Source organism: Drosophila rhopaloa, unplaced genomic scaffold (assembly GCF_018152115.1).
Source record: "Drosophila rhopaloa isolate 14029-0021.01 unplaced genomic scaffold, ASM1815211v1 contig_163, whole genome shotgun sequence".
NCBI lineage: Eukaryota > Metazoa > Arthropoda > Insecta > Diptera > Drosophilidae > Drosophila > Drosophila rhopaloa.
In genome coordinates, this window is record NW_025335043.1 from 9363732 (window position 1) to 9391416 (window position 27685).

Sequence of the window (27685 nt, forward strand, 5' to 3'; positions counted from 1 at the left end):
TTCAATTGGGCGTAAATGTGTCGGCGTCATCGCCACGTGCACGTGCTCCTGTTACTTTTCCAGACCGGCAACTGGCAATTATTTAGGTTCAGGCCGTCGCGTCGCCAAAACATAAATTTTTTTTCAACGAAATTACTTGCAATTTGGGCCAATGTGTGGCAGATTGTTGTTGTCATCTGACAGGATAGACTTTGATTTGTTGTTATGGAATATAAGAATGGATGTGTTGTCACATCAAGTATACGCCTAGAGTGATGACTACAAAGTTGGTTGGAATAAAGGTAGAAAGTCCAATTTTAATATTAATCAAATTAAACAGTGGCTATTTAGTTATCAAAATCCTTAGTGCTTTCAATAATAACGTATTTGTTTTGGAAGAAAAAGCTCTGCAGAGAATGTTTATTTTGAAATATGTTTTGCAAGCTTTTAAAGTTCGTCCTTCTTAGTTACTAAATTTAAGCTTTTCCTGTGGCTAAAACCAATCTCAGCCGGGAAATAACAATGATTCCTAAACTAAAGCTTTTAGGATAATACACAATCCTCTGAGACTTAAATTCGGAATTAAAATTACATTTTTTTGCTTTACACTTTGGTAAATAACGTTAGCAAAAGTAGTTAACATTTTTTCAGGCTTTTTAAGGAGTGTATATCTGGAAAAGTGCCAAGCGATACCTTTTTCCAATATTTTTTTAGTAATTCAAGACTTATTTTCCAACCAGAATTTTTTTAGAAATTAAAGAAAAACAAACTAACAAATTTGGAATCACTGGTTCCACGACAGCCAGGACTCGCAGCACTGTTATCCTTCCAAAAATAAGAGCTTTTCCCAAGTTTCACTTCCATGGAAGGCTTTAAGGATGTCGGCTTTCTACCAATGCTTTTAAAGCTTTTACAGTGAATACCAAAAAAACAAACCCTCATTTTAAGTTGTGTTTTATATTTTATTTAATCGTAATTCAATCGTTTGCAATATACGTAATATGTAAATAAACAATGCAAATCCAAAGCATTAAAAAGTTAGCTTTTATGGTTAATCGTAAATCATTTTAACTTCGTCGAATAATCACCCAAATCTGGGGTACTATTCTTATTTCAATTTATATATTTATATTCGTGCACTTTGGCCCAACGCGAAATTTGTAAATATTTGCACTTTGCTTTTTTTTTATGTTTACATTAACGATAATTGCCTAAAATATGCTTGAAATCTTATTAACTTGTAAGGTAATACATATTTAGGTTAGCGTTTATGTCACTGGTAAGTATAGCTAGAATAATCATTTGGTCTTGGTTTCATGCCGCGATGAAACGCATGTGTTTCTGTAATTCCATTATCGATAATACTTGATAAATGTTAAACTCGCGAAAATTGTTGCTGTTGCTTAGGTTAGATTGAAACTCGAATTTGCTAAACTTACGGAGCTGTTCTCGATTGGAAATCCGCCTCATCGAACCCTAATCGAATCGAGAACAGATCTGATAAATTCGGTTTAACGCTAGAAGTGTGTATATTATAGGTTTTTTTCTTTAATTTTGCAAGATAGTTAACCATAATCGGTGTACAAGTGTTACAGTAGAGTTAGTTGGTATGTTTGTTGGTCAAGATTTCCTTCAGTAGTTTTGATTCGGTGTGTTTCGGTTCCAGTTTTGGCTGATATGCAATCTTTCGAAAGGTTTTGTGGGTTGACAGTTGAGTTGAGTGTGTGTATCGAAACAGAACGACTTGCTAATGCTCAAATATTCAAATTGGTATCTTCAACAATCAACGATAACATTAAATTAGCTCAATATAAATTCATGTAAATTCAATTAGTTAAATCTATAAATTAAATTTGAATAACAATTACGAATCCCGCAATTCCGAATACGTTTTAACATTATTGTCCTCTGCGTTTTGGTTTTTGTGTGTGCGTCAAGTAAATGTGCAATTACAACGATCACAATTACAAATACAATTAAAATGGAAAATTGAATACAAAAATGAAGAGGTAAAATCTGAGCATCAAGTGCGTGGGTGTATTCAGATTGGACATTGGTCAGGCAGAGGTGAGTGGATGCTTCTGTTCGGTAGGCAATGTCAAAGTATCTCTTCAAATTTTAATTATGCATATTGTGCGGTTTTTGCCTGTGTCCATTGATGGCGAGAAAGTGCTAAATGCATAATTAATTAATAGTTTCAACACACTTGCCGCGGCCAGACTAAACGAGTATATACACTATAATATCGAAATCACCCAAACGCTGCGTTTATAATTAGTTGCTGCTCCATTAACTGGGACCTAGCTGATATCCCCAAGGATCCGCTCATCACTACTATCACACTGCCCTCGTTTTCCACATCATCTACATCAGGGCGCAGCGGTTCCATCGCGAGGGACTCCTCACCCCCTCGCCCTCGTTCAAAGCCATCGTCTTGGAGCGCATCAGGTTGAGATCGGTGCGGATGCTGGGACGTCGGGCGTTCGGGGTCACCACCCCGCAGGCATCGCTGAATCTCCGCTTGATGGACAGCGCGTTCTTCTTGGCTCCGCCCACCGCGGATCCGTGAGGAGGGAGGGGCGAGGGTGCCCCAAACACGGACACCAGTCGACGATGGTGATTCGGGGTCATCTCCAGCGGCAGATTGGACACCGTGAACAGCGAGTGGAAAAGGTCATCGATGCGGTAGTTCTGACGGGCCGAGCACTCCACGAAGGTGCAGCAGTTGTCCTGGCCAGCGATGTAGCCCATCACCTCGTCCACTTGCACAGTTCTAAAAAAAATAAAGCATGAAACATATGGAATAACTATGTCTTAAAGATGATGACAGGTGCCACGAAAATCTAATGAGATTTTAAAATTTGAATGCAGATTTTAAGAGAATTGAACCACGAGTCTTTAGAGGTATGCCACTTTGAAATCGTCTTAAGTTTGGTAAAGTTATGGACTCTGGAAGTCCAGCTGTAGGTGACCTTTTTACAAGTTGTCATAATCGTTGAAATAACTAACATCAAAATGGGTTAAAATTTTGACCAACGTCAAAATGAAAAATTTGAATGCACATTTTCAGAGAATCAAACCACAAGTTTTTAGAGGTATGCCACTTTGAAATCGTCTTAAGTTTTGAAAAGTTATGGACTCTGGAAGTCCAGCTGTAGGTGACCTTTTTACAAGTTGTCATAATCGTTGAAATAACTAACATGAAAATGGGTCAAAACTTTGACTAAAGTTAAAATGAAAAATTTGAATGCAGATTTTCAGAGAATCAAACCACAAGTCTTTAGAGGTATGCCACTTAAAAATCGTCTTAAGTTTGGAAAAGTTATGGACTCTGGAAGTCCAGCTGTAGGTGACCTTTTTACAAGTTGTCATAATCGTTGAAATAACTAACATCAAAATGGGTTAAAATTTTGACCAACGTCAAAATGAAAAATTTGAATGCACATTTTCAGAGAATCAAACCACAAGTTTTTAGAGGTATGCCACTTTGAAATCGTCTTAAGTTTTGAAAAGTTATGGACTCTGGAAGTCCAGCTGTAGGTGACCTTTTTACAAGTTGTCATAATCGTTGAAATAACTAACATGAAAATGGGTCAAAACTTTGACTAAAGTTAAAATGAAAAATTTGAATGCAGATTTTCAGAGAATCAAACCACAAGTCTTTAGAGGTATGCCACTTAAAAATCGTCTTAAGTTTGGAAAAGTTATGGACTCTGGAAGTCCAGCTGTAGGTGACCTTTTTACAAGTTGTCATAATCGTTGAAATAACTAACATCAAAATGGGTTAAAATTTTGACCAACGTCAAAATGAAAAATTTGAATGCAGATTTTCAGAGAATCAAACCACAAGTCTTTAGAGGTATGCCACTTTGAAATCGTTTTAAGTTTGGTAAAGTTATGTACTCTGGACGTCCAGCTGTAGGTGACCTTTTTACAAGTTGTCATAATCGTTGAGCAACGTCAAAATGAAAAATTTGAATGCATTTTTTTAGAAAATTTAACCACAAGTCTTTAGAGGTATGCCACTTTAAAATCGACTTAAGTTTGGTAAAGTTATGGACTTTGGAAGTCCAGCTGTAGGTGACCTTTTTACAAGTTCTCATAAGAAAAGTAATGGGCTTAAAAGTGCAAGTTTTTGGTTACTTTGGGTTATCACATAAAAAAGATGAAAAATCGACCCAAAAATACAAACCAAGATACAGGTTTTTAGAGGATTAAACCACAATCATTTAGACGTATGCCATATATATTTATTTTGAAATTCAAAACAATTAAAATCAAACAAAAATTTTTTTTCAAAACCAAAGACTTAAAATTTGTTTTAGACATTTTGTAGAACTATTTTAGAGACACCTGATAGACCTTATACGCAGTACTTACTTGAAGTCGCGATCACATTTATTGCCCGCTAGAATCATGGGTATTTTCGGAAGGCTCTTCTTCTTGAAGCCGGAACCAGGATTCAGGGCCGCCCATTTGGTCTCCAGGATATTCTCCCTCAGGCGCACCACCTCTTCGAAGGACTCTCGGGAATCCATGCTAAAGACGAGGATAAACAGATCCCCTGCAAACGCCGATGCCGAAAACCATAAAGGGAAACATTAATCGTCGTTTGATTTAGCAAATGTAAATTTATTGCTTATTTATGGCCCCGCATCTATGACCTACGCACTCGCAATTTTCCAGACACTATATAAAACGCTCCTGACATCTGAAGCTCATCTCCGCAGTGTTAATGTATTTGAGATTGTGTGTGAGGGCTGCGTTGCTTAGGGTAATTCGGATAGCCGAATTTGGAGAATGGGAAAATCAATAGCCGCATGCCACTGATATATAAATACCCTACTTATTATTTGCAATTCATATATATTTATACTTCTGTACGCTTTTATGAGCCAAAAAAAGTTCTTGGAAGGGCGTGACTAATCAATTTATAAATGTTTTTGATTGAGACCAGAACGAATTGTTAGAAAACTTGAGGATAGGCTGGTCTTTTCTATATTTACCTACTTCACTATTAATTTAATAATTTAATAATTTGGCCGAAAATGGTAACCATACGTTGTTTAATATAATTATACATAAATAATAAATAATAATTATATTGTGTCCTATCTTCGTATTTCTATATTAATTATGCATAACTATAAACTAATTTATGGAAAGTTAGTTTCTAGGTCGTTTGACCTAATTTCAGTTTCAGGTCTCTTAGTTCAAATATTAACGACACCCTTGATGTCACAGGAAAGTTAACAAAACTGCGCCCACGCCATGAAATGATTTCAAAAGGGTATAGAACCCAACTTTGTTTACCAGCAGCTGAGCCTGATTTTTATGATAATTTATAGGACATTAAATGGCACCCAATGAACGCAGTCAACAACTTAAGTGATAGAACGTGCGTTCCCAGTGATTGCCGCATATCCTTGGAATGTCGCACATACATGCAACTATTTGGTTGCCAAGACGTCACACTCACCAGTTAGAAATGATAAACGTCGCATTGCGGGAAACGGATGATAGCCCGAAGTATCCAAAATATCCAATTGAAAGACCTCATTCCGTATGCGATACAATTTGCGATGGAACTCCTCGATGGTCGGCGTGTAGGCCTCCTCGAACCGATTGCCCAGGAAACGTGCCACAATCGAGGACTTGCCGGCGCGTGATGAGCTGCATGGAGGGAAAAGGGAAGGAAAATTGCAAATCGAGATTGGATTTCAAGTTGACACTGTCCAGTTGGCAAATGCAGAGTAACGGCAATAAAAGCTCAACATTAACTCGAATGGACGTCATTCATTCGATGATTTTTGCATTGCAAAAAGGTTGTGGAAAATGAGAAACAGATAAAAAATATTGTTTTTAATTTTTTGCTGTAGTCTTATATCAAAATCCATATAGACAAACACCTTTCAAAGATTAACTTGACTTTGCTTGTAAATACATTTAAAAACATTTTTTACTTTTTGGGGTATTAATTAATTCGATTCATATCTAATAGGATATTTTCCTTAATAAGTTTTAATATTATAAGCTAGGTATTTGCTTTGGCTGAATTGGTTCTTTTTAATTGAAACCAAAAAAAGCTTTTCCTTTTCTTTAAAATCCTATAAAAATATGTTTTACATTTATTCTTAAATCGAGATACAAATCACTGATAGTGAACTGTAGTAACTGGTTGAAGAATAAATGTAACACATGGTTCTGGTTAATTTTATAATTCATGTAACATTGGGGTTTTTCATCTCAAATGTATTTAAATACATTAAAAAAAAGAAAAATAAAAAAAAATTTCGATTAAGTAACTAAGAACAAAGTTAGCCCCCGATTTTGTCAGTGCGATTCCACAGGTCGTATACGTACCCGAGCATGACCAGGCGATAGCAATTCTTGGCCGAGGGCAGGCTGTCGTCGCAGAGCGACAATCCTGCACCGGGGCCGTATATGAAGTCGTCCGCCTGCTCGATGGCGTCCAGATTCGAGTGGTGCTCCAGCATGTGGGCCTGGTGCAGCTCGGCGGTGGTGACCAGGCGGCTGCTGGTCACGGCTCCGTTGCTCCCGCTCGCTGTGGTCTCGTCCAGAAAGGTGACCACGTGGGCCTGTGGCGGTGATGCCTCATCGGAGGGGGTTGGATAGGTGGGGTGGGTGGTATGGGTTGGATGGGTTGGGTGGTTGGAGTGGGTGGTGGCAGCTCTGTGACCCGCTGTGGTGGTGCTTGGCTGCTGATTGCTTTTGCTGCTGTTGCTTCTCGCGTTGTTGTTGTTGTTGCTGGCGTTGTTGTTGCGGCTATTGGGTGTTGTTGGTGGCGCTTCATTTAGTGCCACATCGACGTAGTTGTTGTTGTTGCTCCTAGCACAAAACCAATTTTTGCAGCGATACATTTTGACTGTGTCATTTCCGCCACTTTAACTAGTTGTCGTCGGCACCGCCGGTGGGTTAATTTGTGGTGATGGCGGTGCAGCACCTGTTTTCCACGATATACAGCCACGGCAGCAAGTCAGTTGCAATCGCAATTTGCATTTTCAATCATTCAACTTTGTCGTTAACAAGCTGACATTTGCATATGTACTATACCTCACGACGCCTTAATGGTATAACTTTATCGCGGGCGAAATGCATTAGCCGCGCGCGCTTTCTCCGCGCCAAACTGCAAAAAGATGTAAAGACGTAAAAATGCATTCAGCTCGTAAATACATATAAAAAAGTTACGCCAGATGCTCAAAGGAGCCGGCAAGAAAGTTAGTGGGAGGGAAATCTAGGGGGGGGCGTCAAACATTTTGGAGGCCATTAAGCACGGTAATTGCCCCAGGCCCATCCAGACGAATAAACCACACAAAAACCCAAAGAGAAAATAAGAGGAAAATGCAACCGGAAAACGAATCCTCGACTACCACATACCCGTCACTCGAAACCAGATTATCAGTGCAGTTGGGAAAAGTCTTCTTGTTAGCCAAATGCAATGATAATCCGATTGTTGGCGAATTTACTTAACATTTGCACCACTTTGCTGCTCAAGTAGTGAACTTTGTGATTTTAACTACCTTAAGTCTGAAAAAGCTGAATTTCTTGTGCTTTTTTTATAAAAGTAAGCATGTGAAAGGGATTGAATATAAAAAAATTAAAGTAAACTTAAGCTTTTTTCGAGTTTTGCACAGAATTCAATTCAATTTTCATTTGTTTTAAGTGCTTGCCAATTGGCTGCAGCATTGATTTTGGCAAAAATTATGTTTTAAGCTATTTTAATCCCAGAAGGCTTAAATAAAATAGACAACAAAAAAATGAAGCTTTATTAAAAAAAATTTCAAGAGGAAATAATTTTAAATTTGTAGGTTGTTTTTTTAGGCCTAGGTTTAGAAATATTGTGTTTGACGATGGTTTTAATTTTTAACAAGAACAGTTATTAACCCATTTTATTATAAATAAAAAAATTGGATTACATTTTTAACAAGAATAGTTATTAACTAATTTTATTATAAATAAAAATAATATTTCTTTTTAACTTCAAAATGTAAAATAGGCGTCAATAGCGTTTTCCGCGAAAAATTGGCAATGCCCCAAGTTCATCAAAGTCATTGAAAAGGAAAATTTGAAAACCAGCTGCACTCTTCACATTAAAAGGGCTATTGGGCTCACCGTAACCCCCCTCATTCAAGTCATAATGGGCATCTTGCCACAAATCTAATTAACTTTGTTTTAGCATGCTACGTGCTCCGTGTACATGGGCCGGAATGGCCACATTGGCTCAACTCATGCATATCGCATGCAGCAGCAGCGTCGGGCGGAGGGGGAGGGGGAAAATGGGGGCGAAAGGAGGAAGTGGGCGGTGGGAAATCAGACCGGAAAGAGCCGTTACCGTTACCGCCGAACGGGAGCTTGGCGCCAGCCATAATCGAGTGCACCAAGTGCTCGTACTTGCGTTCAGATTTCAGCTCATTTTCCCCGTTTTCGTGCACTTCCTTTTTCTTTGCTTTTGGCTTAAATGCCAGCTCACAAAGGCAATTCGAGTGGAAAAATTGCAAGAAACGAATTCACCGCATATTATTATACACACAAGGCGACACCCCATCCAAAAACCAAGTCCAAAGTCCCAGCCGAATAAAGGCCATTTAGCCCAACTACTGGTAATTTTTCCATAATTGATTTTAGCTTGCGGTTGTCCTCTGAAATGGCCATGTGTTATAAAGGGGGGCAGGGGGCCATACACCCCCCCACACACACAAATGAGTTTTTGCCATGGCCGTAAGAGGAAAAACATACAGAAATGGCTGCGGAAACGCCTTGAGACAATGGCGACATTTGCGAGGCAATGTGGAAATGGCTGCTGTACAAAAACAGAAAGAATAATCAACTAAGTGACGGAGCAGTTCTGTTATTTGGCGAGCACCTGTGCAGGAGGTTCCCAGAGGCGTCCCCTCAAGAAGGGGGAAATCTTTCCAAGAGCCGACTTTTTCGGAAACTTAAGTTCATAGTTTATAGTTTTACCCAAGCCCTAATATATACAAGAAAGTATTTTATTCCGTTTTATAGTCTTAAGAATATTGAAACTTGCTTGAGTTAACAAATCGTTGTTAAATCATTTTCTAATAAATAATAAAATTATCAAAACACAACTGTTGATTTCGCTATGTATCCAAAAATATTAAACAAACTATTGTTTTACGGCAGATACCATTAAAAGGCTATACATTTTTCAATACCTGATTTCTTATTGTTTTGCTTGATATTCAATGCAATGCTCGAACTTTTCTTGACAGCTTGTGAAAAATTGTTTGCCTGAACTAACTAAAACTTCTAAGATGCAACACATCTGCACTCGCGCGAAAGTGTCGATAACTTTCTTTATTGTTCACCACATGGAAAAGTTTTTTTAAAATCGTTTTGTTTTATTATTCTTCGGATTCGGAAAAAGATATAAAAATCCGACACATGGATTCGCCTAGACTTGATCGATGAAATTTTAAAAATAATATAAATCGATGGGAAATAAACGGGGATATATAATATTTGAATGCAATGCACGCGTGAGTCCACACTTTGCTGTTGACAGATTACGATGGTCGTGGAGTAAGTTTGCGTATGAGAAGTGGCACTTCAGGAGGCTCTGAGCACGTCTGCTGCACACCCCTTTGAATGGCACCTCCCCCTGCCCATGCCATTGGATCCTGCTGTTGTTTGCTGCCCCCACTAACGTTCCAATTTCGCCGCAAGAGTCTCAACAATTTCTCATATTTGTTTACAATTCGCGCATACAAATGCGCAAGGTTGTCCGCCAAAAGCACCCGGCACCTCCCATTTGGCAAACATCGCCACCCACCGCCCCTTTCAATGGACGCCTGCCACAAGTTGTCATGTCGCAAATGGAAACGGAGTGTAATCGACACCCAATTTAAGGGATACACATAAAAAACTATTTTTTTAGTAAACAAGTATAAATGTATGATTCAAGATCAACAGCGTACCTTTTTGATTTCACAACTGATGATTAATCATAATCAGCCATAATCAAAAGATGATTTTTTTGATGAACTGTTTATGAAAGGTTATAAAAAAAAATTCAGTACTATATTATACAATACTTGTTAAATAAAAATATAAAAAAAAATCTTTTTAGTGTCAAATATTATATATTAGAAAATTACTTAACTTTCCAAGTCATTGAAAACTTTTCCATGATGCAGAACAATAAGTTATTCCGATAAGTAAACTAGTTTTTAATAAGTGTACTACATATGCACAATACAAGTTCTACCCACGCGGCTCAAGCTAAAAGAGCTTCAAAAAGTCAACGGATTCCGGATCAGCTTTAAATAATGTCCAGTATTATAATACAACAAAGTAGTGAAAACACTCTCTAGTAACAATTTGCCTTAAATTAGTTTCTGTATTATTTTCGAAATAAACATACAATGGATGCCAATGGTCCCCCAAAAATGTGTTTACAGAATAAACATAGAACTAAATTAAATTTTAGCCAACTTTGGCGAATGAAAACCACACGAATTCGGATTTGTTCAGGTGTACGACTGTGTGAGAAAAACTGATAGAATGAGCGCCACTTGAATGGGAGAAAAATCGCCGAAATGTCAGAGGAGCGGAGAACAAAAGCTGGAACAGATTAGCTGAGCGAGAAAAACACAGAGCGGCGGAGAAACCACAAACAGCGAGCTTCAATTACGCCGACAACATTGAGCGATAATCGAATGGAGGTTATCTCGGGCAGCACCTGGAGCTCGATGATGCCAGACTGAGCCACTACCAAGTCGGGTTAGTCAGATTGCGACGGCCTAAGGGAAAAGCTGTCGGGCGATGAATCCAGTCACCAGCAGCAGTGTGGCTGAGCTGGCCCAGAATGGTGAGGGCTTCGAGACGGATGCCTCCAAGGTGGCGGAGCATCAGGAGTACGCCGATGCCCTGTCAATGTCCGGCCGAGGTCGAAAACGGATATGGAGCAGAAGGTCCTGCGATGTCCGGAAAGTCATAAGTGTGGGCGCCATTTTTATCGCCTTGCTGCTCGTCATCGGCGCCATTTACATGCACTTAAATCAGAAGCATCGCCTGGGCCGACTGAACATCCCGCCCAAGAAGAACGAGGACCTCAATGTGGTCACCGCTGCAGGAGTGGGTGAGTGCTTCAAGGACCCTTTTTCAATTGCCGAGAGCTCTTCCCCATCAGATAATTTTATAAGCGGCTTATATTGTTGGGGCGTTCTACTCTCTCTCTCTTCCTCAGTTGACTGATTAGAATTGCCATTAGGAGAGCCAGCATTCCAAAATAACAGCGATAAGAAATAAAAGCTTGTTTAATTTATTTAAAAATTGTGACATGTGTGATTTGTTTTCATTATTTTATTTGCCTAATAACAATAGTCATTTCCTTTTCGGAATAATACACATATTTTTGATTACAATGACAACAACCATAATCCAAACTTTATTTGCAGCTAAGAGTGTATTTATGTAAATTTTAAAGGGCATTAGTAATTTTAGTTTTGTGCGCAAAAAGAGATTATGTATGTTTGGTATGTTCAACAGCAATTTAAAGTTGCTAAAACTTCAATTTAAAGTTGCTTTACTAAAACGGCTTATAAAACATACCCAGTTTGTAGTTGGGGTTATCTTAAAAGTTTTCAACTTAAGAAGATTGTGGCTGGAACGTGAGGTCTGCAAGTAATTTAGTCATGGATCACCCTCTCGCAACTATGCTGTTAGCTATATTGTGTGGTAAATAGTTTCGATTAAAGGGCTAATTGGACGTGTCTTTGGAATGCGTTTTGCAGCTGCCCAGACGATAACAACATTCCAGCCATCCACATCGCAGCCGAGCGCCGAGTGCCTGGCCTGCATAGCCACCACTGCCACGAATAATGTTCCTGCAACCTGCACGAATCGAGGAAGGGGCAAGGAGCCATGCGGCATTTATCGCATCTCCTACGACTACTGGCAGGACACACTGGGGTTAATTCACCCGGAGGACTCACTCGCACAGGGTAAGGCATACACTGAGGGAAAGGGCTTCAATCAGAATGCAATGTAGACAAACATTAATTACCCTAATGACAGGATTGCACTTCATTTGAAAATTAAAACCCATCTATTGTTTAAATCTCCAGGCAATTATTAGTTACTTAACAAACCCTCTTTTAGTCTTGCGAGATTTTGTAATATTGTTTACTAGATGATTGATATATAACGATAATTAAACTCATCTTTTATTAATCAAAGCAATTAATAAGCCTCTTAAACATAGCCTGCTTTTTAATGCTTCAGTTATAATGATGTATAAAATCAAATTTAAAAGTCTTATTATAATTTTTTATTGCCAATAATATACAATAATAATATGAGAGATGGTTATCTTTTTATACCCTTGCAGAGGGTATTATTATTTTGGTCAAAAGTGTGCAACGCAGTGAAGGAGACATCTCCGACCCTATAAAGTATATATATTCTTGATCAGGATCACCTCCTGAGTTGATATAGCCATGTCCGTCTGTCCGTCTGTCTGTTTCTACGCAAACTAGTCTCTCAGTTTTAAAGATATCGAATTGAAACTTTGCACACACCCTTCTTTCCTTTGCATATATACTATAAGTCGGAACGGCCGGGATCGGACGACTATATCCTATAGCTGCCATATAACTGATTGATCGGAAATGCCATAACTTTGGTGTTTGTTAAGTTAGGCCAATCAATCTGACCTATCAAATTTCATAAGGATCGGCCGACTATATCCTATAGCTGCCATATAACTGAACGATTGGAAATGTCATAACTTTGGTGTTTTTAAAGTTAGGAAGTTGGGACATTTTATGAGTATTAAGAATACATCATATGAATAATTTTGAAGAATATAATTTACAGAATATTCTGCAAGGGTATATCAACTTCTGCTCCGTCCGAAGTTAGCTTTTCTTTCTTGTTTATGTTCATTATAATAATTGTGTCTTTAATAAGATCGAATGGTCTGAAATATTTGAATATTTGTTGAAAAGCTCATAAAATATTTAAAATTTTTCCCTGTGTCTTTGGCTGGCAAGCTGCCACAAGCGTGTAATGACCATCGTCTAACCACTCCATTCCCCTCTCTCTGCCCCACAGACTACAAGGAATGCGTGGTGGATAGGGAGTGCGCCGAGAGAATTGTGCGTAGCTATGTGGAGCGTTATGACTGGGATTGCAACGGAGACGGAAGGATCGAGTGTCGGGATCATGTGATCCTGCACATGCGAGGACCCGGAGGCTGTCGCCGGCGAGAGTCCCTGGAGGACGAGCATAAATCTCGCATGGAAAAGTGTTTCAAATACATGGATATTATATAGCACCGACTGGCCGTTTATTGTTTCAACTGCAGGCGCTCCATTATGGGTCGCCAGTAGAGGGTCAGCACAAAGAGACCCAGGAACTCGTGGAACAGCAGCAAGGCGGCCAACTTGTCATCGTAAAGGGCAGTTGAGGCCCTCCTGCCGCCCGTTATGCACTGCACATGATACATCAGGAACTGCAAGTGATGTGTTGTGGTTATGCACCAGACAGTTGCAGAAAATGGAAAGCGGAAAATTCTTACTATCAGCACAACGCAAGCGATTAAGCCAGCGAAGAGATAAAATCCCCAAAACACATCAAGAACAGTATATAGAACCAGGGAATATAGGCTCAGCATGTAGGCGCCATAAGCCAACATATATAGGTAAATTCCGGTGCCTGTGAGGTCGTACTGTGGGTGGCAAGGATTTTCCGATTTTTTCGGGTTTTTTAATTCATTTTGTGTACCCACTCACCGTCATTAAAGCTGATATCAAAGTGGTAAACACAACCACCACGGCGACAATTAAAAATCCAGCTAGCATATACAACATTCCTGATGTAATTATGAGTACACTTAGCGAAACCACCACACATTCCACCTGAATAAGATAAGCACTTAAATTTAATTTTGGAAAATACTACTGATGAGAAAATATTTTAGTCCCTTCTTTACAGTTACATCTTGTAAGCTTAAAATTTAAATTATTTATTTTACACTTATAGCAATTTTATTCAAGCCAATACTACCTTTTATTAGAAAAAAATTGAAATGTTTTCGTAAAAAAATGCTTGTAACGTTTTATATATATATAAAATATATTTATATATGCCATATAAATTTAAAGCCTAACACTGTTAACTCTGAGGCAAACATTTGTTATTCCAGAAAATAATTTTTTTGTCTTTCGATTAAGTTTTTTCTTATTTTTAGTGAATGTAAATTATATAAAATTTTGCTAAGCTTACTCACAATAATCAAGGCAACCATCCAGTTGATACAGGTCATTTTCCGCAATGGCTTACTAAGAGCAAACAATAAAAGCAGGAACATGCCCACGACAAAGGCCAAAAGCAACGCGGATGTGTGTTCTCTTACCAAATCGGAAATCCAATCCCTATCAAAAAAAAGGTTCATAGCCAAAAAAATTTAGAAATTTGTATCAATAACCTTACTGCAATAACGTTAGCATTAGGATCCAATGCACAAATCCGAGCACGAGGAATCCAAGAAACTCCAGGTAAACCTTTATTACGAATTTTCGGCGCTCCTCGACCGTTTCCGTGTGATAAAACGGCCAGATGCTGATATTTGCGTCGAACATGGCGATAGATAAATAGTTTGATTTTGGTCGCCAGGAGCTCTGGGTTATACAGTATGTCTATGTTTTATAAAAAATTAACGCCATTTCGGGCACTAATTGCACATCAAAATGGGCCGTCCGAAAAAGCAAAAAGTTTCCCAAGCGAATTAGAGCAAACAATGTCGGCGATTCGACGTACATAATTGAACTCGACAAAAGTTTATAATCTGGCAGCATCGCGAACAAATTGAACAACAAGTCGCAAGTGTGTAATAATTAAAAGTTTGCGCAAAATGTTGCGGACAAATAAGTGGCGGGGGGCACAAAGTTTGGGGCAAGTTTTAAATCATTTAGCAGCGTCGGACTAATTGCTGCCATGTCGCATTAATTTGTTGGGACTGATAGCTGGCAAACAGTGCGTATGCGCAATGCGTTTATACATAGTTTGCGTTATGGCTTATTTAATATTGACAAGAGTTGGCAGTTTCTAAATTGCTGGATAAAAGGATTTTCTAAGATTATTTTCAAAAATGTCATTTGACTTTTGATTGTATTATAAATGTAATTAAGTTTGTTAAGTTTATGGACACACAGAGAAAATTGCACTTTGTCACTATTTAATTTGATTATGATTTACTTTACTCTTTGAAACTTAAAGCTTTCTGGAAGGATATTAAAATGTTTTCTATAAATTAAATAATTTACTTTATGCATTTGTTGTTTCTTAAAAGAAAGTATTCTTAGTCTTTAGTCTTTTTGCCATATAATTATATAAGCTGTAACTTAAAAAAAGACCAATGCTCTAGTAACCAGACAGAGTTTCTCTAGGACCTTGCCTTAGTCCTAATCCGTCGATTGCATGACAAGTGTATATAAATTTATTCAATCAAATGTGCAAATAGCGCATAATGCAAACAGAAATAGTCCAAATGAGCAGACAATATACGGCAGGGACAATCCGCTTAGACTCAGCGACTCAGACTCGCGATTCGTGTTCATTACTTATTGTCGATATCGAGCGCTGCAGATAAACATGGCTTGATTGCTTGATTGATTGAGGGCTGGGCTAACTGAACTGCTGAACTGCTGAATTGCCGCCAACTCGCCATGGCCAAGGACAAAGAGTTTCATTTAAAAACAATTACGAATTCGGTTGAATAACTCGTTGCGCGTCGATATTTTTCTTTTTCACTGGCCCGTGTCAAAGGTGTCGTTCATCCAGGTTGAAAAAGTGCGAGAGGCGGGAAATGGCGGAGGGAGGGGCTCAAAATTGATTGCTTTATTGCAGCACTAAGAGGAGATAGAGTGAAAGATGTAGGGGAGAGGGGAGAGGTGGTGCAAAATTGATGGAATGCACTGCAAGTTGTGATAAGAATTTTTGGCGCTCAACTTGGAAACTTTGCTGGGAACTTTTTCAGCTGGCAGTTGGATTAGGTGTGCTCTTTTCGGTGTCCCTTGCAAACCTCTATCATTCATGAATTTTCAAATTCCCCCCCCCCGCACCCCGCACTCCACCCGTCTGTTTGCATTGCCAAGTTGAATGAAAATGTCAAAAAGTCTTGCATACTTTTCGACTGCCAAGCTAACAGCATTTGCCAAATGAAATTTACATGACATGGCCAAAAAGGGTGGACCAACCTGAAAGGGTTGCTCGTTTCCCGGCTGGACACTCCGCTTAAGTCCCCCGGGCAATCAAAAGTGTGCCACATAATAAAGTGTACATCAGAGATTAGCCACCGCCACCGCCATCAACAAAAACAAGCCGGCCGCTGTCCCGCGGGGGAATTATCCTGATCCTGGTTCTGGTTCTGGACCCCATCCCATTTTCGTCCTTGTAATTCCTGCAAAACGTCAGCCTTTGTGCGCATACTTAAACAGACATTGCCAATGACATGACCTACAACTGTTCCGGCGAACCGCTTTAATGTCTCTCTCATGGCTGCCGGCTAAAAGCCGAGGCGCTTCATTAATTTTATTGCCGCCTTCCCCTGCCCACCATTCCTATTTCCCCCTCCCCCTTCCCCTTGCCACACCCACTTCCCGCAAGTCGCTGCCATTTCGCATAGGCCGCCTGTTGTCTTTGCTTTGAAGTTTCCTCGGTTGTGGCAAAAGTTTTGATTGTCTAGCCACACACTCACATGCCGCAAACATGCTACACGGAGATTAAATATCACTTTAAATTGTCATTCATTTAGTCACATTCTGAACGCAATTGGGACCTATTTGTGAGACTTCAGCAAGTCTTAAAATGAATTTCATTATTTTTAGATTATAGGCAAATTGTACCACATATTTAGGTACTGATTAAACTGATATTTTTAAATATAAGTTGTAACATTCTTATATTCTTAAAAACCTTTTTATGTACACAGAGTTGCTAGGAAGTTCACAGAGTTGTGTACAAATTGAACAACATGTTATTAAAAAGTTTAAGACATTTTCTTTAACCATATTAATTAAAGATTATAATTTATAAGCAGCTGCAAAAGTTACATAAATGAGTTTATTGTACATTTTTAAATACATTAATCTATCCTTAATTTTCCCCAGTGTTCGTACACACATGCCGGCATGGGTGTGTTTGAGCCAACTCAAGTGGTTAAACGTAAAACTTTTTTAATTAGAGTTGTTTGCGGGCAGCGCATTGTGCACACAATTTCTTTTCGATCGTCTTGGGCGAATAGTTTCGGTGGACAAGGAACCGAAAATTTGATGCCGCGGGAGCGAAATTCCCATAAAATCGGCAGCCGTTGCTTGCGAGCGAAATAAAATTCATGAGCCCTTGTAATAAAAATGTCACAGCAATGCCGGCTACAAAAGGCAGCCATCAAGGGGGGTGTGTAGGGAGTTTTTCCCTTCTAGAACATAGACTGAGGGGTGACTGAGGGGGGGCCTTTTGGGGAGCAGCTGTCAACGCCGTCGCTTGACAATGACAATGGCTTAAACCGAGAGGGCCAAGGACCGCGGCGGGAAACGCATAAATTTCGCAGACTTCTTTTGTGCCCGGGCACCAAATTCAAATCCAAATTTTCACAGCAGTTTGCATTTATTTAATTTTACTATTATCAGAATAAAAAGGCTTTGCGCCTGATTAGAGCCTGCCGCTCGCCTAAATGTGCTTTCCCAAAAATTAAATGAAAACAAGAAAGGAAAGCTAACTTCGGGCGGAGCCGAAGTTGATATACCCTTGCAGAATACTCTGTAAATTATATTCTCCAAAATTATTCATATGATGTATTCTTAATATTTATACAAAATCCCAACTTCCTAACTTTAAAAACACCAAAGTTATGGCATTTCCCATCGTTCAGTTACATATATGGCAGCTATAGGATATAATCGCCCGATCCTTATGAAATTTGGTAGGTTGGATTGATTGGCTAAAAATAAAACCCATAGAAAATCCCAACTTCCTAACTTTACTAACACCAAAGTTATGGCATTTCCGATCAATCAGTTATATGGCAGCTATAGGATATAGTCGCCCGATCCTTATGAAACTTGGTAGGTTGGATTGATTGGCCAAAAATAAAACCCATAGAAAATCCCAACTTCCTAACTTTACAAACACCAAAGTTATGGCATTTCCGATCAATCAGTTATATGGCAGCTATAGGATATATTCGGCCGATCCCGGCCGTTCCGACTTATATACTGCGTGCAAAGGAAAGAAAGGTGTGTGCAAAGTTTCAATTCGATATCTTTAAAACTGAGAGACTAGTTTGCGTAGAAACAGACAGACGGACAGACGGACAGACAGACGGACAGACAGACGGACAGACAGACGGACAGACGGACAGACGGACAGACGGACATGGCTATATCAACTCAGGAGGTGATCCTGATCAAGAATATATATACTTTATAGGGTCGGAGATGTCTCCTTCACTGCGTTGCACACTTTTGACCAAAATTATAATACCCTCTGCAAGGGTATAATTAAATGACGCCCAGGCGGCGTTGTAGCAAACCTTCATTGACACAACGTGCAAATCTAATTTGGATTTCATCCCGCACCACAGCTTTCCCATCTTTTTTATAATAATGAGAATGCTTCAGACCCTTGATGGGTGTCCAAGTACAAAAACACACAAACAGCAGCACTTCCTGCAATCTTCCACCCTAGGCCGGGGAATATCCGCAGGATGTGTCTGCTACACATGGAAAAATATCATTGTTCAGCAATTTGGGTGCCTCCCAAAAATATAATTACCCATAGGCTTTGCCTTTATACACAATTTTCATCAAAAATGGCCCACACATACCAATCTTTTTGGTCACTTAATTGCTACTGTCTGTATGAAAACCCACTAGCTTAAATTATTCTAAAAGCTTTCATAATTTCATCAACAATTTTGGTAGCTCTTTACGGTTGAAGTATTAAATAAAATAGGTCAAATTAAAAAAAACAACACTCATTGATGGATTACTTGAATAAATGTTCTGTATTTCGGTCCTTTTTTCGCTGTGTTGTTACCCGTCAATGCGATTTCGTCAACGCAATCAACCGGAAAGACATCAACGAAACAGGATCGCGACGCCGGCGAAATACATTTTCCTGTTGTTTCTGCCAATTTTGCGGCTGATGCCTTTTTGCTTCCCTCGCTTTTTGTCCGCATTCGCCCGCTTTTCATCCTCCGCGATTTCAACGATTGCTGGCTCAAACATTCGGCACTCGATATACAGTTTGCATTATACAATATAGATGGCCATATCCCTGCTTTGCGTATCAATGAAGAAACCGTCTTTATTGCACATTTTCCAATGTGTACAACACGGCGTATACGCATTATACAGCATATATCGTTTAGCAGCTTACAGTGGAAAAGGTTTTACAAGACTTTTGCCATATGGAAAATGTTATTAAAAATATTCATTTTATATTTATGTTATAAGCAATTCATTTATCATTATACCCTTGCAGAGGGTATTATAATTTTGGTCAAAAGTGTGCAACGCAGTGAAGGAGACATCTCCGACCCTATAAAGTATATATATTCTTGATCAGGATCACCTCCTGAGTTGATATAGCCATGTCCGTCTGTCCGTCTGTCCGTCTGTCCGTCTGTCCGTCTGTCCGTCTGTCCGTCTGTCCGTCTGTCCGTCTGTCCGTCTGTCTGTTTCTACGCAAACTAGTCTCTCAGTTTTAAAGCTATCGTATTGAAACTTTGCACACACCCTTCTTTCCTTTGCACGCAGTATATATGTCGGAACGGCCGGGATCGGCCGACTATATCCTATAGCTGCCATATAACTGATTGATCGGAAATGCCATAACTTTGGTGTTTGTAAAGTTAGAAAGTTGGAATTTTCTATGGGTTTTATATTTGGCTAATCAATCCTACCTACCAAATTTCATAAGGATCGGCCGACTATATCCTATAGCTGCCATATAACTGATTGATCGGAAATGCCATAACTTTGGTGTTTGTAAAGTTAGAAAGTTGGAATTTTCTATGGGTTTTATATTTGGCTAATCAATCCTACCTACCAAATTTCATAAGGATCGGCCGACTATATCCTATAGCTGCCATATAACTGATTGATCGGAAATGCCATAACTTTGGTGTTTGTAAAGTTAGGAAGTTGGAATTTTCTATGGGTTTTATATTTGGCTAATCAATCCTACCTACCAAATTTCATAAGGATCGGCCGACTATATCCTATAGCTGCCATATAACTGATAGATCGGAAATGCCATAACTGATTGATCGGAAATGCCATAACTTTGGTGTTTGTAAAGTTAGAAAGTTGGAATTTTCTATGGGTTTTATATTTGGCTAATCAATCCTACCTACCAAATTTCATAAGGATCGGCCGACTATATCCTATAGCTGCCATATAACTGATTGATCGGAAATGCCATAACTTTGGTGTTTGTAAAGTTAGGAAGTTGGAATTTTCTATGGGTTTTATATTTGGCTAATCAATCCTACCTACCAAATTTCATAAGGATCGGCCGACTATATCCTATAGCTGCCATATAACTGATAGATCGGAAATGCCATAACTGATTGATCGGAAATGCCATAACTTTGGTGTTTGTAAAGTTAGAAAGTTGGAATTTTCTATGGGTTTTATATTTGGCTAATCAATCCTACCTACCAAATTTCATAAGGATCGGCCGACTATATCCTATAGCTGCCATATAACTGATAGATCGGAAATGCCATAACTTTGGTGTTTGTAAAGTTAGGAAGTTGGGATTTTCTGTGGGTGTTATATTTGGCCAATCAATCCGACCTACCAAATTTCATAAGAATCGGCGGACTATATGATATTGTTTTCCATTTAGAATCTGTCGTCGATTCATTTTTTTTATACCCTTGCAGAGGGTATTATAATTTTGGTCAAAAGTGTGCAACGCAGTGAAGGAGACATCTCCGACCCTATAAAGTATATATATTCTTGATCAGGATCACCTCCTGAGTTGATATAGCCATGTCCGTCTGTCCGTCTGTCCGTCTGTCCGTCTGTCTGTTTCTACGCAAACTAGTCTCTCAGTTTTAAAGCTATCGTATTGAAACTTTGCACACACCCTTCTTTCCTTTGCACGCAGTATATATGTCGGAACGGCCGGGATCGGCCGACTATATCCTATAGCTGCCATATAACTGATTGATCGGAAATGCCATAACTTTGGTGTTTGTAAAGTTAGAAAGTTGGAATTTTCTATGGGTTTTATATTTGGCTAATCAATCCTACCTACCAAATTTCATAAGGATCGGCCGACTATATCCTATAGCTGCCATATAACTGATAGATCGGAAATGCCATAACTGATTGATCGGAAATGCCATAACTTTGGTGTTTGTAAAGTTAGAAAGTTGGGATTTTCTATGGGTTTTATATATGGCCAATCAATCCGACCTACCAAATTTCATAAGGATCGGCCGACTATATCCTATAGCTGCCATATAACTGATTGATCGGAAATGCCATAACTTTGGTGTTTGTAAAGTTAGAAAGTTCGGATTTTTTATGAGTATTAAGAATGCATCATATGAATAATTTTGGAGAATATAATTTATAGAGTATTCTGCAAGGGTATATCAACTTCGGCTCCGCCCGAAGTTAGCTTTCCTTTCTTGTTTTTAAATAACAATATCTTAAAAATTGTTCAAAGGACTTAAAACCAATGGATTTTGTTTTGAAAAGTGATTGTAATTTATACTATTTAAAAAGCTTAACATAAAGTGAATTTTATATGCTATTAAGGCATTTGTCCCATTCAATTGCACGCAGGATATAAGTTGTTCAATAAAAGTAAAGCTTAGTTAAACTTTTGAACCACTGTGCGCCATTGAAGACAAACAATTTTCGTGGCTCTGCCGTTTCGTGTTTCTCGACCGCTTTTTTCGTATTTCGGTCAGGTCACATTTATGTTGTATACATTAATTATGGCTATTTACTTTGTCCACTTCGACTCATGCTGCCACAGCCAATTATGTGCACGAAATTGCTTATTATTGGATGCATAAACACTCATACTCGTGCACACGTCCTTATACACGCGTATAAAAACGAGTGAATGAAGGCGGTGAAACGGCAGGTTAAATGGTGGTCAAAGGGCCCATTCATTTCTGGCCTAAAAGGCCCATCAGCAGCCGTTCTAACAAGTAGAACGAGGAAAACGTTTCGGGTAAACAAAAATATGTCATGTTTACTCAGCGAGCAGTCCGAGCAAAAGTTGTTTTTCGGCTTTCTGTTTTTTTCCCCGTTTCAGCCACGTTTTGTTTATATTTCTAGTTGTGTGCTACTTTGGCAGTTGTTGTCATTTGTATATGGTCCAGAATGATGGATGTTATTATAATGTCGACGAGTAGGCTTAGCCGGCGCCTGTCATCCTGAGAGGTCACCGAAAACGCCTGACCCAAAAATCTCCAGTGACAGTTGAGTTGAGGCCACACAGCCTTGTAAGCTGCTTAAAAGTTAAAACAATTTAATAAAAATTAATGGCCACTGCACAGCAATGGGAAACTAGACTAGCCAGCACTGCGCTTTTCATGAACTATTTACCAACTTAAAGTACTGTTTTTATTTTCCTTCCCCTGGTAATTATACTAATTGGTATCATGGCGCGGCGGGCGAAAAAGCTGAGCTGCAAGCATAATGCGATAATTTATATTCCCTGGTGGGGAATCCTTTGAGCCACTTGCCAGATGGCCACTACTCGCTCGTTCTGTCTTTGTGGATGATTCCAAAGGGGAGATAATGCCCGACTCAATTTGATTAAAACAACACAGGGATAATTCTGACCATAATATGAGAACGTTGCCACTGCAAATTCGAATTAATTGCTGCCCGACAACTGAAGCAGCATTTTAAAGTTTACATGTCAGTTAGGTTCCTTAATGGCAACTTTATTAAAACAAAGTGCCCCCCTGGCATTTAAATAAATAATTAAATGTTGGCAATGAAATATCCATTTGCAATTATTTGTTTCCTTTTGTTAACAGAAATGAAACTGATTGAGCTATAAATTAAAGGTTTATTAGGCCTTCAATATAATCTTCAGTACTCGGCATTCTTAAACCGAATTTGTCAGGGTATTCATTACTTTCACTATTTTCCTCAGAGAAATTATCAATTTCATTACAAGAGGGACAATCGTCAGTATCTTTACTTTTCGACCAGTCCAAATAGCAAAAGAGCATCAGGATAATGCAGAAATGACAGAAAAGGACGATCACTGCAAAGAGTCCATCGGTGGTATATAGTTCTGCATACCGCCAACCTCGGATCAGTTGGGCATGGTACATGGTGAGCTGGGAAATTAGCATAAATTATAATAACGATAATCCAACAAAGTTCAACCGATCACCTTACCATACAAATAATCACCAAAACCAAGGAGGCAAAGGGATAAAAAAATCCATCGGCTGAATCAATCATCATAAAGGTCATTAGCAGAAATATGCTGACCAGAAATATCTGCATGCTGACCAGGAAAAGTACAGCCACATTAGCAGTCAAATCACAAGGAATAAAGGAACCAATAAGCACACAGGTCACCACGAGGACTGCAGTGATGATAAAGTATATCAAGAAGTGCCATTCATCACAATAAGCGGCAAATGTGCAAATACCAATGACCATTAGCTCTATCTGTAATCTGAAATGTGGTCCACGTATTCTCAGATGGAAACTTTTGCCAAAATATACTCACAATGAGACATAAGAGTACCCATCCAAGGATCGGCATATATCGAGCTTGGCGGATGAGCAAAAAGACAGCGAGAAGTGGAACTGAAATCAGCATACAACCAACACTCAGCCAGTACTTGTCCAAAAAGAACTTGGTTAATGGTTCACTGCATAAAAAACTGTTATAATATTAAATTAATTAGCTTTACTGACACTTACTAAGATGATACAACTTCCCATTGGACCAAAGCGAGCAATAGTAATACGGAGACGAGCAGATAAACCAGCACCATATACCTGCATCTGGATATGCTCTGCACTTCATGGGGCTCAAATTGCAGCATACTGGGGCGTGGCACAACAACAGAACGAGGTGGAACTGGCGGTGGCTGTGGTTTATTGTGAGCCCCAGAACTCCGGGAACTTGGCAATGCCATGTTGTGAATTAACACCCCAAAATTATATAGAGCGGAGAAAATGAGTTACAACAGGACGAAAAAAAAACACAAAAGAAACCTGACACGCAAAGCATTTGTTGCTCGAGCATACAACTCACTTTACTGCCACATCCGGCATTAACATCTGGCATTTTAAAGGGTATCTTCAGTTATTTTCCCCCATAACAATACCCCAAACTCCAGGAGATAACACACTCTGCGGGAATTTGCAGCCGTATCCAAATCAAATGATTACGGCGGCAACACATGACAGCCAGAAAGGGAGTTCTTTGAATTGAGTGAGGGGCTGCCTTGTTGTACTCGGTTTGAATAGATTTCCCGAATGATAGATGGACCGATTTTCAATGGGTAAATTTCAAGGATTATGGCGCAGGTTGATTTATCTACTTGAAATACCCATGCCCTTCAGATTTTTATATCGCTTTTGTGTAAGCGCACAACAATTTGTAACACCCTTAAATAAAGCTCATGTTCATGTATCTTAAATTACAGTCTTTTTTTCAACAAGTTCTCTTCCTTGGCCTTCCTTCTTAAATGCCCGAAATTTTTTATAAGAAACGTTTGCCTTTTCGCTGGAAAAAAGCACGCATTATTCTTGCGCTGAAAAATACTTCCCAGAATTCTCATGTTCTGCATTTGATATGGGCTTCCTGATATTTTCTTATAAATCCATTCAATCCAAAATCAACAAGAATGTAATGAGTATTCGGCCTCGAAGGGTTAAAGCCAAGATACACAAGAGTGGAGACAGATGTGAGAGCCAACCAACAGGGATACCATAAATTCGTTCCAGTAAACATTTTTGAATTGTTAAAAAGATTTGTAGGAAAACAAGACAGGCAAACAAACGCGCACACATCCAGCATACCCATATATATATATATTTATTTATATACACCCACAGTCGAAGCGGCTGCAAAGTTTTGGCCAAAAGTGCTAAAAGATGTGTGAAAGGCTGCGAAAGGCTGCGACGGAAGTGGGGGACAGATGGGGGTGAAAGGTTTTTGGGGAAAGCGCCTCGAATTACTTTCTCTTTGGGGCGTGGGCGCAGCTGTTGATGGCTCCTGGATCTTGGGCATTTTCTTTTTAATTTAGATTTGCGTGATGCTGATTCCTGAGCTGCGATATCACACGATAACTTTGCCAGGACTTCGACTTCAAAGCATACTCGCATTTACCACTCAATTAGCAGGCTGGGGATACTGCTCACTAATTTATTAATGGCCAATGTCAAAATTCTGCTGCCTTTAAATGACATTGAAAAATTGCCTAGCCGAGAGTGTGTGTGTGTGTGTTCTGTTTAATGGCCCGACCGCCTTTTTTCCCACTTACTTGAATTTCGGGGTTTTGAGGAAAACAATTTAGATAAGCAATATGCAAAACATGTGAGACTGCTGTTTGCTGGCGCATAAGTATATATTTTCTGCTGGGCTTGTTGAATTTTAAACTGCAGAAGGAGCAACTTAATCAGCAGAGATTTACGAGCCCTTCACTTACCAAAAAAACACGAGAGACGCATGACAGCCGTTTAAAATTCAAGCACCAACTATAAAAGGAAAGACAAAAGTCAAGACACCGATGCACTTAAGTGGTTGACCATAAAATATTTGGACCACTTCGAGTGGGTAATGTGGCCGTAACCCAAGGAGCCCCCGAAGAAGCCTTTTATGGGGCAGTTGGGCGTCTTAACATCAAGTATACGCCCTGCCCGCAGGTGTCCAGCAACAAATCAAAGACGGAGCCACAATAAAATCAAATAAAAGCAAGGCAAATCGAATGAAATAGTCGTCCCCAAATTGCATTAGTAGAAATCACACAACATAATGGCGCCGCGTTAACAATGTCCTTTTTGACAAATTTTGGGGCTCACCTGAAAGGACATCCACTAACTCGGTTTTCCTTAGCAATTACTATGTGTTTTCTCTATCACCTTGGTCGGTGTATTTCCTGTCGGCACAAAAACACACAGTTCAGCACTCACACACACACGAGATAAATGTCGTTGTCCTCCAGGATGCGAATGCGATTGCGATTGCGAGTTTGTTGTGGGCTTCGCGTAAAAACACACGGCTTTATGAATGAACAAACGGGTTCCGAAATCAACGGGTATTCCCCTTGAATTCTATTTGGCTCTTAACTTTGCGGCCAAAACACGTCCGACTCGCAGGCCGACGGGCGATTATCTGAAGCGTATGCCAGTCGTGGCCAGGAAATTACTGTGAAATTCAATTGCCAACTCCGGCGACCTGCGCACTGGCTAACAGCCAAAGAGAGTTTCTTGTTAACAGAGCCGTGGCGAGAGGCCGAGATTATGTAGGTTGACAAGAAGTTAAACAAACAAAACAAAAGTCAAGCTGTATCATAAATATAATGAAAAGTTTTTCGCCAGCAACAAGCGGGTGGATAGCTCATCTCCGCCTCCCCCAATGGATACTTTATTCTTCATCCAACTTAAATGTCAACACCACAGCACACACAAAACAATTTTGACACGTTCTCAGATCGATTCATTACTTCTTTTGAGTTTGACTTTTATTGGGTATCAATGATGCAGAGGTCTTAAAAAGGTCTTAAATATTGCAGACTTATTGTAAAATTCGGTAAGCAAAAATATCAAAAAGATACAGAACAGCAACACCTAATAATATCTCTTCCAAAACAAATTAAAATTCCATAAACAAATTTTTGCATGTCAAAAGTTTTTATGTGGATTTTTGTTTTGGGTGCTATTTTCCTAGCTTGAATATTAAGCTAAAATAAAATATATTTTTAATAAAACAGAGTGCCCCGCTTGAAGTTGTGATTGCCTGGCCTGAATAAAAACTAATCACAAGCGCTCAATGGCTGAATGTGCACCATTTTTGACAAATTGGAGATTACATATTTGTGCTCTATGGTCATAAATACTGTTATGAAGTTCATAAACATTTGTGAAACAACCTTTTGAATTAGCTGAGATTCAGGTGTTGAAAAGGACTGAATGCTTTTGAAGCTAAACAAAAAGGAACAGGTGAATAGGGTAAGCCCTGCAAGAGAAATAACATGTATTATCGTTAATTGTTTTCCTAGGAAATCAAGAACTTAATTTCTTGCCGTGCAGTCGTGTGTACACATAATTAAGAAATCGTGCTTACTCCACGCACTTTGATTCGGTTGAGTGCAGAGTTGAGAATTTGAAATGTCTCTGGCATGGCAAATAAACTGTTGACTTTGTAATCATTTCGGCATGTTTATCAAGTCGTTTATTGGATGGGGGATGGGGCCATGAAAGAGGGGACGTCCTGATTAGCGGCAATTGCGCTCTTTGCGCTGTTGTCCCCGTTTTTCCCCGGTTTTTGCCGCTAAGAACGCGACTTAGCCGCGGCAATTATGAAAATAAGCGAGTGCCTCTGCGCTGAATGGCTAATGCCAGCGACCCACTAGCACCGCCTCATTACCTCTAAAGTGGGCTCAACTGTATTGTTTTTGTTGTCTGCGGTGCGGTCTGCCGCGTGT

The 27685-nt window shown here is 39.3% G+C and overlaps 4 protein-coding genes across 4 annotated transcripts; 1 reads left to right on the forward strand and 3 right to left on the reverse strand.

Moving 5' to 3' along the window:
• Window positions 1-941: 941 nt before the first annotated feature.
• Window positions 942-26349, reverse strand: LOC108039649 (GTP-binding protein Rhes). The gene is made up of 5 exons (XM_017116718.2): window positions 26061-26349; window positions 6343-7126; window positions 5459-5652; window positions 4360-4543; window positions 942-2752 (listed from the first exon to the last, which is right to left on the reverse strand). Exons 2-5 carry the CDS (start codon window positions 6858-6860, stop codon window positions 2344-2346), a joined length of 1305 nt encoding a protein of 434 aa, XP_016972207.2. The 5' UTR covers window positions 6861-7126; window positions 26061-26349; the 3' UTR covers window positions 942-2343.
• On the forward strand, window positions 10739-13304 carry LOC108039651 (lysozyme). Its single transcript, XM_044457959.1, has 3 exons — window positions 10739-11101; window positions 11757-11966; window positions 13078-13304. Exons 1-3 carry the CDS (start codon window positions 10786-10788, stop codon window positions 13296-13298), a joined length of 747 nt encoding a protein of 248 aa, XP_044313894.1. The 5' UTR covers window positions 10739-10785; the 3' UTR covers window positions 13299-13304.
• Window positions 13313-15151, reverse strand: LOC108039652. The gene is made up of 4 exons (XM_017116721.2): window positions 14458-15151; window positions 14255-14399; window positions 13758-13883; window positions 13313-13693 (listed from the first exon to the last, which is right to left on the reverse strand). Exons 1-4 carry the CDS (start codon window positions 14604-14606, stop codon window positions 13313-13315), a joined length of 801 nt encoding a protein of 266 aa, XP_016972210.2. The 5' UTR covers window positions 14607-15151.
• Window positions 23080-24200, reverse strand: LOC108039648. The gene is made up of 5 exons (XM_044457737.1): window positions 23952-24200; window positions 23755-23899; window positions 23415-23693; window positions 23212-23353; window positions 23080-23114 (listed from the first exon to the last, which is right to left on the reverse strand). Exons 1-5 carry the CDS (start codon window positions 24167-24169, stop codon window positions 23080-23082), a joined length of 819 nt encoding a protein of 272 aa, XP_044313672.1. The 5' UTR covers window positions 24170-24200.
• Window positions 26350-27685: the final 1336 nt, after the last annotated feature.